The sequence below is a fragment of the Hypanus sabinus genome, chromosome 10, assembly GCF_030144855.1.
Source record: "Hypanus sabinus isolate sHypSab1 chromosome 10, sHypSab1.hap1, whole genome shotgun sequence".
NCBI lineage: Eukaryota > Metazoa > Chordata > Chondrichthyes > Myliobatiformes > Dasyatidae > Hypanus > Hypanus sabinus.
In genome coordinates, this window is record NC_082715.1 from 104,664,408 (window position 1) to 104,678,688 (window position 14,281).

Consider the following 14,281-nt stretch of genomic DNA (forward strand, 5'->3'; position numbering starts at 1 on the left):
CCCATTTACATTTCAGTCATATTTCTATAAATGTAACCTAAATGTCCTTCCATTTAGTCAAACTCAGCTTACGGCGAAAATTCAGAACAGTAATGAGGGAGTGCAGCACTACAAAACATGCAGTTTTTTCAGTGAGATGTTAATTAAATTCCCATCCACCTTCCCACATAGGTCAGTGGTCATTTGAAAATAATCAGGGAGGTTTTCACTGATATCCTGGTCATGATTTATTCTTCAACTACACTTAAATAAAGTTTTGAGCAGTACCCCTGGTAACTACATCTGCATGCAGTGCATCCAGCTGGGGCTCCTTCCAGACCACATTGGAAACTGGAGTTACAGATGGATGACTTTCGGCTCATATTAGGAGGTGAGAGGTGGGAGCAGTTGCTTGTCTGGAGTTGAGTGAGCTGAGCCTGAAATTTAATATTCAAGCCAGGCCTTTCAGATCTTTTTGGTGGGCTTGAGGTACTGTACTTTATTAGGCACTTGGCAAAGGCCTATAAAAATAAGTGCAGTTTAAGCAGACCGGCCACTATTGGAGTAGACAGTGTTAAAGTGCAGAGCATTAAGATTTTGGCTCAATACCTTTGACGAGAAGAGGCAAAGGCTAAGGTAAGTTTCTTTCTTTCTTTGTCTGTAAGTGCTTAGCTAGAGTAGCGAGAATGTTTTCAATGTCAGTGATGTGTTATTCATGTCAGATGTTAGGTCCCAGAACTCCAACTCGGCCCAATAACTGCAACTGCGCTAAGAGCATCCAGCTCCTTACAAACTGTTATATGGAACTGGAGCTGCATAGCTGTCTCATATGGGAGAATGAGTAGGTAATATACAATAACTGCAGGGGTTAGTCATCTCTAAGTTGCAGGACACAGGAGCTGGGTGATTGTCAGGAGAAGGAAAGGGAATAGGCTGCCATTGCAGATTATCCATGTGGCCATTCTCCACAATAACAAATATACTGCTTTGCATACAGTTGGTCAGAATGGCCTACAAGACAAAAGTCACACCTCCCAGGTCTCTGGCAGACTGATCCTGGCTCTGTGATTCAGAAAGGAGATGGGGAGAATTGTGGTGATGAGAGGGGATTCAACATCTAAGGGAGCAGATAGGAGATTCTGTGGACATGACAGAGACTCAGATGGTATGTTGCTTCCTAGGTTCCAGGATCAGGGAGGTCTCAGATTGGGTCAATAGCATTGTCAGAGAATGGAGCAGTTGGTGTACCGGTAATTGCAGTGCATAGAGAGACTATAGGGAAGGATAGGCAATTGTTAGGGCAAAATTGCATTTGCGGGTTGAAGTGAGTCTATTTTAAAGTTCAAAGTAAATTTATTACCAAAATACATACATGTCACCATATACAACCCTGAGATTCATTTTCTTGTCAGCATACTCAATATTCTACTAAATAGAATAATAACCATTATATAACCAAAAAAAAAATCACACCAGCATGGGTGGTCAACACAAAAAGAAAGAACTAATAACAATAAAGAGATAAGCAATAAATTTCAAAAACATGAGATGAAGAGCGCTTGAAAGTTAGTCCATTGCTTGCAGGAACATTTCAATGATGAAGTGGAGTGAACTTATCCCTTTTGGTTCAAGAGCCTGATAGTTGAGGGATAATAACTGCTGTATTCCTGAAACTACTGGTGAGAATCCTGAGGTTCCCATACCTTCGTCCTGATGGCAACAGCGAGAATAGATCCTGGGTGAGGGAGTCTCTGCTGATGTGAGTATGCAAGCAGTATCAGCAACAATGGTGATGAACGTAATGCATAGATCAGTAAAGCAAACTATGACGTCGTGACCATTACAGAAGCTTAGCTGTCACAAGGGCAGGAATAGCTGCTGGATGTTCTGGGGTTTAGATATTAAAAAAAGGGACAGGAGGGATGTAAAAGAAGTGGGGGAGTAGCATTGCTGATTAGGGATAGCATCACAACAACAGAAAGGGAGGATGTTGTGGAGGGATGGTTTACAGAGTAGATGCAGGTGGAATTTAGAAACAGGAAGGGAGCAATCACTTTATTGTAAGTATACCATACAACCACCAATAGCAAAAGAGACATGAGGAGCAGATTGAAAGGTAACGTTTGGAAAGCTGTGAAAGTAACAGGGTAGTTGTCACAGGTTACAATATTGATTTGTACCTCCTTGGTGCAACAGGTTTAGATGGGGCGGAATTTGTTAGGTGCATCCAGGAAGAATCCATGACACAATACTGAATGTAGGTAGGCGGACTAGAGGAGCGGCCATGCTGGATCTGGTACTAGGCTAGATCAGGTGTTAGTTCCTTCAGTAGTGGAACGTATTGGAAATAGTGACCACAATTCCCTGACCTTCATCTTAGCCTTGGACAGGGATAGAAGTAGACAGTATGGCAAAGAATTTAATTGGGGAAGGGGGAATTATTAGCCTATTGGGGAGGAACTTGGAAGCATAAGTTTGGAATGATTTACACAGGCAAATGCACAACAGCACACGGAGGTTGTTTAGAAAGCATTTGCATGGGGTTCTGGATAGGTTTGTCCCACTAAAGTAGGGAAATGATGCTAAGGTGAAGGGATCATGGCTGACAAACAGATGTATAACATCTAGTCAAGAGGAAGAAAGCAGCTTACTTCAAGTATAAGAAACAAGGATCAGACAGGGCTCGAGAGTTACAAGGTAGCCAGGAATGTACTGAAGAATGCACTTAGGAAAGCTAGAAAGGGGCATGAGAAGGCCTCAGCAAGTGGGCTTACCCGTAAGGCATTCTACGTACATGTGAAGAACAGGAGAATGCCTAGTGTAAGGATAGGGAAAAAGGACAGGGATAAAATAGGAAACATGTGTCTGGAGTCTGAAGGGGTAGGGAAGGACCTTAATGAGTTCCTTCCTTTAGTATTCACCATTGAGAGGGACTCTCTTGTTTGTGAGGACAACTTGAAGCATCTGTTATGCAGGAAAATATCAACATTAAGAAAGAGGATGTGCTGGAACTCTTGGAGAAAAATCTTAGGACAGTCAAGTGGAGGGGATATAACCCAGGTTACTATAAGACTCGAGGAAAGAAATGGCTGCATATTTGGCGATGATCTTTGTGTCCTCACTGACCACAGGAGTAGTACGACATGATTGGAGGGTGGTAAATATTAATCCTCTAGGAGTAGGGATAACCCTGGGAGTTATAGACCAGTAAGTCCTTCTTCCATGGTGGAAAAATTATTGAAAAGGATTGTTAGAAGCAGGATTACGAGCATTTGGAGAAGCATAGTCTGATTAGGGAGAGTCAGCTTTGTGAGGGACATATCATGCCTCACGATCTTGACTGAATTATTTTAATATGTGACAAAGCACATTGATGAAGGTAGAGCAGTGGATGTGGTGTATATGGATTTTAGTAAGAAGCTTGGTAAGGCTCCCCATGGTAGGTTCATTCAATAAGCCAGGTGGCATGGGATCTAGGGAAGCTTGGCTGTGTGGATTCAGAATTAGCTTGCCTATAAGAGACAGAAAGTGGTTGTAGGTGGAGCATTTTCATCCTGATGTCAGTGACCAGTGGGATTCAGCAGGGATCTATTCTGGGATTTTCATAAATGACTTGGATAAGGAATTGGAAGGGAAGGTTAATAGGTTGATGACACAAAGGTGGTTGTAGTTGTGGATAATGTAGAAGGCTGTCACGTTTACAACAGAGCTGGGCTGAGAAGTGGCCGATGTAGTTTAATCTAGAAAAGTGAACGGACTCACTTTGTAAGGTTGAACTTGAAGGCAGGATACATGGCTAATAACAGGATTCTTAGCAGTGTGACGAACAGTGGGATTTGGGGGTTTTCCTCCACAGACCCCTCATAGTTGCTGCTCAAGTTGATAGGGGGTGAAGAAGGCCTTCATCAGTCAGGAAATTGAGTTCAAGAGCCATGTAGTTACACCATACTTGGAATATTGTGTTCAGGTCTGGTTGCCTCATTATAGGAAGGATGTGAAAGCTTTAGAGAGGGTGCAGAGATTTACCAGGATGCTGCCTGGATTAGAAAGTATGTCTCATGAGGATAGATTGAGCAAGTTAGGGCATTTTTCTTTAGAGTGAAAGAGGATGAGAGGTGACTTGATAGAGGCACACAAGATGATATTAAGCATAAACTGAGTGGATGGCCAAAGACTTTTGCCAAGAATGTAAATGGTTAATAAGTGCAGCATAATTTTAAGGTGATTCGAGGAAAGAATAGATGGGATGTCCGAGTAGGTTTTTGCTTATACAGAGAGTGTAAAAAATTGTCCTGCCAGGGTTGGTGGTAGAGGCAGATATACTAGGGATATTTAAGAAACTCTTATATAGGCACATACAAAAATGGAGGGCTACGTAGTAGGGAAGGCTTAGATAGATCTTAGAGTAGGATACAAGCTCAGCACAACATCGTGGGCTGAAGGGACTGCAGTGTTCTATGTTTTTAAAGTACCTATTTTTTTTCTCTTGGCTGTTTGTGAGGGCTTACAGTCTGTGAACAGGCTGCCACATAACTTACACTACAAGGCAATTACATTATTTCATTGGCTATAAAGTGCTTTGGGACATCCTAATGCTGTCAGAGTCAAAATCTAGTCTTCTGATTTTGTAAAATGACCTCCACGACATCATTATCTGCAGTTAAAACAAGTCATATTTTGACAGTCTAGCTGAGGCATTTTCTACTTTATCTTTCCTTTTACTGAAGGATTCCCCTCTACCAAATTAAATAAAACATTTCCCTCAATTCTGCTTTTACCTCTTCACTCCTTCCCACAATCATGATAGGAGTTTCCCCATCTTTACTTTCCTGCATTTTCAATGAATCATCCTGCATCATTTCTGATGTTTCCAGTCTGATTCAAATATAAAATATACCTTTAGCCTTTTCTCATCTTTTACCTTTTCAAAACAAATTGTTCACTCTGTGATAAGCAGATTCACTTATAACTTACAAACTTCATACTCTATTCATGACATCCTTCATACAACTGCAAGATGAAAAACCTTTCGTTTGAGTTCTCTGTTTTATCATTCAAATATTCTTTCTGAGTGAAAAAGCTTTGAACAGTACTCAATCTTCACAAAGTAATCTGCTCCACTGATGCAGATTAGGTGACATTACACACCCATTGAAAGTGCAAGCATTATTCTGAGTTTGTGGTGCTTGTCAATTTAATTGCAGTGGCACTCCCACTCTGACCTCCACCAGCACCACTTTCAATATTACAGCTTTTGGACTTGATACAGAGTTCAGCAATTTCAGATAATGGCATTGCTGTTTCCATCTGCACCTTCCAGAAACTTTATTACAAATGCCATCACAGGTGTTTATGTCATTTACTATCTCCTATCTTCCACACTACACAGACCTTCATTCCTCTCTTCTTTTGTATTTCATAACATGCTTTGCTGCCAAATTTTACCACTTCAGATAATTAGGAGAGTAGCAAACCATTGCAACCCTTTGGTTTGCACTGCAAACGCTAATCAACTCGCTGTGTTAAAAAAAAAATCATGCCAGTTTTGCTTATTTTACCAAGCACCCTTATTCTATATGTCACACTTTTTGACCTTTCTGACAAAGGGAACAGTGGTTTCTCAATCTGCCACATCAGTACCATGACTTCAAATACCCAATCCCCAAACCTTCTCTGTTTAAAGTAGATCAGTCCCAGCTTCACCAGTCTATCCATATAAACTTCTTAGCCCCAAAATCATTTAGATTAATTTCTTCTGTGCCCACTCTGAAGCCTTTACATCTTTCATAAAGGCTTTGCACACAGATTTGGACACAAGTCTCGAGATGCTTTATAAAAGTTCATTCATGACTTTCTTGCTTCTACTTATAAAGCTTATCTTGTATTCTTCTTTAACAAATTTCTGAATCTGCCTTGTACTTCCAAAAAGGTATGCACACATATATGCAGATTTTTATATTTTTCTAACTCTTTAAGATTGTGCACTTTAATTTATACTGCCTCATCTCATTTTGTTTTATTTCTTATATTTTTATCTGCCATCCATTTCTCGTTGCACCTGCCTATCTACATCTCTTGGAATACTATTACTAACCTATTCACAGTTCACTACACCTCTTGAGTTTTGGGTCATCTGCAAATTTAGAAACTCTGCCTTGCACATCCAAGTCCAAGTCATTTATATTAAGAAAAACAGCTGCCAAATGTTGACCCCTGGGGAACTCCATTATATCATTCACTCCAGTTTGAAAAACAACTTTGCACAACTAGTTTCTGTTTCCTGCTACTTAGCCATTTACACTTTTGAAAATGTTGGTGTTAAACTGTCAATTTTTAATATATAGTTCAAAGAACAATCACAGAAATGCTCAAATGCTAAAGCTTTGTGGATAGCAAGGGATGGATTTGGGGCAGGATCTGACAAGTGTCCTGTAGCTAATTCATGGGTATTAAATACTGTTAAGTATACACAACTACTTACTAAAGATATTGTTTGTCATATTTGGAAGTCTGTGTGAGGTGCATGAAGGTACATAAAATAACCTGTTCCAACGTTGTAATTAATCTACTAGCATGGCAATGCTCAGCAACTCCATATGAGTAATTGAAGATGCCAAGATGTGATTGCTTGCATTGCTTAAGTACTCTCCTAGAGGGGTAGCATTTGTCCAAAGGGCAGTAATCAAGGTATTATATTTGTGCTCCCACCATAAGCACTCCAATAGTGTCTTCAGAGTTGCCCATCAGCTGTCTGGCCCAGACAGCTCATAACAAGATGGCAGAGTCCAAAGTTAAGCCACCTGAGCCTAGTATTGCTTATGCTAACCAGTGATCATTTACAATTTCCTACACCTTGCAAATAGCAACCATCCATCAGCTAGGCTCCAGCCACCACAGACCACTGTACAGAGGCAAAGCTGTATACTGAGTGAATGGTTCTGCTCTTGGAGATACAATAAAATTTGACATATTAAAATGTTTGCTTTTTGTGATTTGTGCAAAAGAGATTAATAACTCAGGAATAGAATGGGAGCTTCATTGTTATAGGGCTTCGGGTTTCATTTGATTTGTTATCATTTGTGGCTGCTGTGCATTACCAGGAGGCCTGTATTAAGTATTCATGCCTCTCTGAACTAAAGACACATTCTTGACCTCCCACTGACTTTGAAAACCTTTGTCTTTCGATGTAATGCTCCTTATAGCATTGGGGAGCTCCTGTGTGGAGCTCTGAGTATTTCTCTCTGAAGGGAAGCAGCCTTCTTGGTCAAAATACTTTTTTCTCTCCACCTTTAGCACTCTGTTTCTGCCCAGCCCCACACCATGTGAGTATATGGAACTTGGTGTGAGAGTAAGTCGTAGAAATAGGCATAAAACACATTTGGACGGATTTGTGGATAGGAAAGATTTACAGCAGGGGATGTCGAAATATTTTTATCCCATGTACCCCTACCTTTATCTGAGAGGTCCATGAACCCCAGCTTGGATGTCCTGGTTTAGAGGGACATGGGCTAAATGCATACAAACGAGATGAGCTGAGTAAGGCAGCTTTGTGGACATGGATGTGTTGGGTCAAAGGACCTCTCTGCGCTGTATAATGCTGTGATTCACTTATTTTCTTCAATAAAAAGAGGGTTCCAACTTAACATTCTCAAAAATCTCCTGAAATGCTGCAGCTCCAAACTTCTGTGTAGCTGAGCTCTCAATTGTTAACTCCCCAATAACTGCAAGTAAATCATACTCCGATCTCATTGAGCTGGCTTGATCCAACCATGTATATTAAAAGCTTTAGGTGCTTGTGTGCCCTAAACAAAATGGGATATGATCCTTCATTGTTTAAGACATTTATAACATACACCCATGCTAGCTCCTGGCAATCTACCCTAATCCTTTCCCCTCTTTTCTCTGTCACATGCTCATCAACTCTTTATGGTATTTTTAATACTTACCTAAACTAAGAGGCAATTTACAGTGATAATTTAGGGAACTAGGAGAAAACTGGAGCATCCAGCCAAAATTCATATGGTATGAGAATACATGCAAACTCCACCCAGACAGCTGATGAAGTGAAGATTGAATTCAGATCATGGAACTGTGCCACAGCAGCACTGCTGTGACCCTTTTAAGTAAAGTATTTTGTGATTAATCAACTGTCATTTTCAAATAATTTAGTGCAATAATTTAGCTCCTCAGTACTTAAGTACCAATGTGGAACAGCAAAGCTGACATGGACCAGAATGGGATGGTGATGTTCAATTAATTCTGCAATCCCAATTACTGTTATAATATTTTTGGATATTGTGGCGATTTTGCTGTTCCATTATAGCTCCCTTCTCATATCTTTTATGTTGTTACATTCCCACCTGCTTTCACTTTTCTCTTTTCTCTGTCCTACCTGACACACTAGATCAGATCTTATTTTGTTCTTTCCCCTCTTACCACTTTTCCTTGACTCATTATTTACCTAAAACTTATTGCTTTTGATGCAAGGTCACTAACATACAATTTTAACTCTGCTTCTCTTTCCAAATACTTAATTTCACCAGCACCTGCAGTGCCTTAATTTTGTAAACTTAAAAATATACCACTTTAACTGTCTCTACTTTCAAAAACTGTTTCTACCTTGGTGGGTGTTGGGGATTTCACTTCTGCCTCTTCATCTTCAGTTACTAAAGGAGGATTGTTGCCCTGTTGCTGTGGCTGTATTTCTTCATGTATCCCTGTTAAAAAGGTACATTTTCACAAGATATTGAAGTTCCTCTTTTTAAAAGCTAGTAAGAAAAAAAATCTTGTGTTATCTGTTACAGACATATAAATGAAGGAGGAAGAATGAAAGCCAACTTACTTTCATTAGCTACATAATTTGCTGGAAAGTAGCCCTGTGTTCCATTGGCTAAGCGACCAAACCACCAGTTCACATTATCTTTGTACAGCACTTGGATAATGTCATAACGCTGGATGGTTAGCTCATCTGATCGATGCGCTGTGTAGTCATAAAGAGCTACAACCTAAGGGAGAGATAAGACCGCCACAGTTTTATCACAACCATGCCACAAAGAGAAACCCCTAAGACTAACTTCCTCCTGCATCAGGACAGCTGAAACCAAAGCTGCAATATGGTAAGAGTTGAGGCTGTCTAAGGGTTTTGTTGATGGAATCAAAGGTGGTGGGAACGTAGCAGGAGCTGTGAGATAAAAGATTGTGGGATTCAAGAGATGTTAAAACATTCCACACCACTAAGATTAGTTTCCAACAGCTGCTGTTGTATGAAGTACTCATATTAAACAATGACTGCAGCTTCATTTGCTAACAGACTGAGAATGTTAACACAACTGAGCCTAAAACCAACCAGCAGTTTACATTTGACACATTTTACACTCTTGCAGACACTTAAATATGGTGAAAAAAATATTTTAAGGCATTAAATAGAAATTGCTTTTTTTACTGTTACTGATCAAAGAACTAATCAAAATAAAAACTATTAATCTGATAGAGATTACAGTAGCAAAATTATCTTAATAATCTTAATTATTTTTCAGAACTGATTGATAATTGTATGATTCCATAGTTATCCATTTCTACAACTTTATTTTTGATGCTGCTACAGGGTTTAACAAGTTTGCACTAAAACTGTAAAAGCATGCAGTACTCAAAAGGTTAATTCCCAATCACAAACTGATACATTTTGGAAAGTCTGAGTGGGATTTTTTTTATTGCTATTAATAACTTGCAAAGATGAGTTACAGGACAGCTGTACATTAAGTGATCAGCCTGTCATTTTGAAAGTGTCGGTAATATAAAAATCAACTTAATACCAAATAGTCTAGAAATAGGAGGTACTTCAGAATTCAATAAATAATCTCTAAAAAAAAAATCATCATTCTCTTAAATAAATTTCTTCTCCCATCACCACTCCCCCACCCACAAGATTTAATTTTTTTCCTTCTGACTTCTTCCCAAACTGATTGCAAGATCAGGGTGTGAGCAGCTTCTCCTACATCTGTGTCAACACTGTTCTTGGTCTGAATGTTGAATTGTGAAGGTAACAGGTCCACCTTTAAGAGAGAGGATTTAGTTTCCACCCGATGATTTTTTCAGAAATAAGACAGACCTGTTAAATTGATCACACATGCAATTCCAAACACAAAACTCTACCATTGTTCATCAGCACAGGATATTTAAAAACAAGTGCAATTCTATTATCATTTTTTAAAGTTTCATAAAAATGTGGTATAAAAATAATTACGATTGAATGGAATTCCCCTCCCTCAATGCAAGATACCTTAACCAAAAGCAATACTTCAGATAACTAAACTAGAGCTAAATATGAAGGTTCTGGTATATTTGGCTGAAAGCAACAAGACTAAGAAAACACTTTGGTGTTTCTTGTTTTGTTTGTTGAGGTATCATATATATATATAAAAATATACACATCTAACGGCATCATTTCACATTGATAGCATTTTGGTTCTTCAGAGCAAAGTGCTCTGATAATTCAGTGCCAAATGTCCTTAGATCCTGCACAAGTCAGCTGGTGGGGTACTTGCAGATATTACCCTTCTCTCTGCTTCAATTTGAGGTTCCCACCTGCTTTAAGAAGAGCACTATTATCCCAGTAGATCAGAGATAAGGTACCTTGTCCTAATGACTACTGCCCGGAGGTTCTGATATATTTCACCATGAAGTGCTTTGTAAGGCTGGTTATTGCACGCATTAACTCCAACCTGCCAGACAACCTCAATCCACTGCAATTTGCCTACTGCTGAAACTGGCGGATGCCAACTCCCTTTGCAATATCTGGATGGTAAAGACAGCAATGTTATATTATTTTCTATCACTCTACCTTCAACACCAATTCCAAGCAAGATCATCCCAGAACTCCTAGACCTGGGACTCAACTCCTCCCGATGGATCCCTGACTTCATGACTAATTGACTGCAACCAGTAAGGATATTCTGTTCCACAAACGTAGGAAAATCTGCAGATTCTGGAAATCCAAAACAACACACACAAAATGCTGGAGGGACTCAGCAGGCCAGGCAGCCCTGTACTACCTCAATACACTGTTGTAATGACTCGATCTGTATAAATGTATGCAAGGTACGTTTTTATCTGTACCTCAGTACATGTGACAATGTGACACACCAATTTACCCTTGGGTGCCCTTCGTCTTCACAGGAAGTAAGAAGTGCAAATTCCTTAGAGAGCTAGCTGATATTTCTAGAAGCAAGAATAGTGGAATTAGTAGGAATGGCTACGTCTTGAAAACTCCATGGAAGCTAGTTTTCAATCAATTCAATTCAGTCCACATGATTTCAAGAAGTGGACCAAGCAAGTTATGTGAAACCAGACAAATGTGTAGCTTTGGTGCTCCAGAATTAGCCACACCATAGCCAAGTCATTCCAGTGCTGTTACTCTATTGGTATCCAGCACACAAAGTGAAAATTTGCCTGGATACGTTTGACAAAGCAAGGCCAATTGACACTGGGCAATTACTGAAAACTTACAGATGCTGGAAAACTGAAATAGAAACAGGAAGAACTGGAAATTCTCAACTGGTCAGGTAACATCTGTGGAAAGACAAACTTCAGACTAGTAACCTTTTATCACCCAGAAATGAAGCCAAGAGCTGAACTCCAGAGGTGTCTAACATCATTCAACTTAACAAGGAGCCATGCCAAAGCAATAATCAATAATATCAAGGAGAAATGACTCCAAAGGTGGAGCCATACCTCACAAAAGCAAAAATGGTTGTGAGTGCTGGAGATGAATTAGTGTAGTTCTGGATATGAGTGTAGGAGCTTCTGAAGGCAATGGGTTACATCTGAACAGTTTAACCTGCTTCATCAACAACAATCCTGCTCTCATAAGGTGAGAAAAGTAGACTTACTTGTTGAAGATTACACAATTTTCAATTCCATTTGTAGCTCCTCAGCAAATGAAACAGTATGCAGAAAAACATAGGCAAGCAAACATGAGCTGATAAATGGCTAACAGCATTTGTGCCACACAAGTAATAGACGACCGTCGTCTCTGACAAGTGGGATGTTGGTTCCTGGTTCCTGCAGGAAATGGCACTTCCTACTTACAATGGCTGTAGACACTGAAGAGAATGAGATTCATTCTACACTGAAATCTTAGTGCAGTTTGACTTGCTGCCCGAGAAAGCAAAATGTTGTCAAAGTGAAATGACGTCCTTCGAAGTATAGAGTATATTTTTATATAACAATCCACTCCTAACATTCAAGAGCATCACCTTTGTTGAGAGTCCCACTACTAATACTCATTTGACTGAAAATACAGCTGCATCAGCCAAAACAATAACTCGCAGCCAGAGCTGAGGTTGAGTATCTGTATCCTCCAGCAAGTGACTTACCTTATGCCAAATTATAAATCAGGAGTGTGATATGAGGCTCTCATGAGTGAATGCATCCCAATAACTCTGAAGAAGCTTCATGTCATTCAGGACAGAAAAGCCTACTTTATTACCATCTCATTCAGCAGATTAAACAGGAATTCCCACCACCATTTGCATACAGTAGCTGCACTATGTATCACCAGCAAAGTAAAATGCATTTTCTCACCAAGTTGCTCTTATAGAATCATTAGGATATGGGAAGGAATTATTCAGATGATTGATAAAAGAAATCTAGCTAGAGTCACTGGCCCATTTTCCTCTTTTGGCCTTACTAATTCTTTTTATTCAAATAATTATCCAGCTTCCTTTTGAATTCTACAAATAAATCCTTCCCAATCTACAAGCAAGAAGTTCAAGCTAGACTTGAAGTAATCAGCATAAAAGTGATTTTTCTCATTACTTTTGTTCATTCTGCCAAACATACTCATTCTGTTCCCTTGTTAATGGCCCCTCCATCAATGGGCAACTTTCTTACACTCTGTCAATGCCCTTGATGACTGTAAATACGCTCAAGCGATACCTTCACAACTAAATTATTCTAAAGACAGAAAACAACAGCTTTCTCTCCACATTTGCCAAGACCATTTGTTTTAAAAGTCTGGCACCCAGCTATGATTGAAACACTGTTTTCTCAAGTTTTGTCATTACTTTCCTTGCCTTTGCAGTCCCTTTCTTCATTTTAAAAATTTATTTCCCATTTTTTAAAAAACTTCTTTCTGATCTTGCCCTGGTTCTTTCAATTAAATATCTACGTACGTATATCTCCAAACTAGTTACAAGATTCCTTTTAGAATTATGCCCACTAGCCATATTGCTTCTTTTTACTTGCCTTTTAAAATGTACCAATTTGCATTTTTCAACAGTAACTTTCACCTGAAACTATCTATCAGTTCAACCAGCCTGTCTATATCACATAAAGTCGTCTACAATCTTCATAGTTCATTAGGCTATGGTTTTTGAGGTTTGTACTTAGGCGTATGCTTATTTAGTGCTTGTCACTCTACACCATCAAAATGATGAAAAAGCTATTAAATACATTTCAATTTATTCAGAATCTTCCTGGAACTTGGCCGATTGTCTTGGGAGGAGGATTAGTATCCTAGGATAGATTGTTCCTTCTTTTTAAATAACAAAGGATGTCCTGAATCACCAAGTTACCGATGACCAGCATATTTTGCAAGAGATATATACATTTTGCAAGAGACATATACATTTTTTTTATATACTATACTACTCGGATAGCTCACTATTGGCTTATTTATATACAAATTCCAAACACATGGTAACATTCTGTAGCTTTGAGAACTGTTAGCTTACTTATTAATAAATGGTGAAGGGAAGTTCCTTTGATACTGTGCAGTAATTGTACACAGTGAAGGACAACTCGGACTTAAATGTGAGGAGTGATTTTAATAATTAGTAATATAATAAACAATTACAATTTCAAGGTTTTCAGCAATTAAGACCATCTGTTAGCACATTTACTGGCAAATAATAATTTTATGTACCAATGAAAGGAATTAGTCAAAGCAATGAGATGATTGTGAAAAGGGTGTTGCAAGGAGAGAATCAGGTATGGGCAGAAGGGCAGTTGAAAGAACACTAGCTTGAATGCTAAGTGAAGAAGATTGATTCTTTGTATTACTAGAGAACTTCGTAGGTAAAGGCTTCAATTGTCTGATTAATGCCTTCTTTAGCTGTCAAGACCCACAGACATATCAGACAACTTTGTACAAGAGATGTCAAAATGAGAGTTGACACAATTTGATGGTACATGTCTGACAGTGTCTGTGCATTTGTGTCTCACACTCATAGGGAAGGGCTGTAATAAACTGTGGGAATGAACAATCAGTAAATGTTGATAAGATTTAATATGGGCATTACAC

General features: G+C 39.1%; 1 protein-coding gene across 2 annotated transcripts in view; it reads right to left on the reverse strand.

The window, feature by feature from the left end:
• ahi1 (Abelson helper integration site 1) overlaps positions 1-14,281 on the reverse strand; it is a 191,103-nt gene that overhangs the window by 15,477 nt on the left and 161,345 nt on the right. The window contains exons 24-25 of one of the 2 annotated variants that reach the window (XM_059982485.1): positions 8,822-8,984; positions 8,599-8,696 (exon numbers count right to left, since the gene is read on the reverse strand). The exons of the other annotated variant lie outside the window; for it this stretch is intronic. Coding sequence (XP_059838468.1) covers positions 8,599-8,696; positions 8,822-8,984 — 261 coding nt within the window. The remainder of the gene's footprint in view (positions 1-8,598; positions 8,697-8,821; positions 8,985-14,281) is intronic. 2 annotated transcript variants of the gene reach the window in all.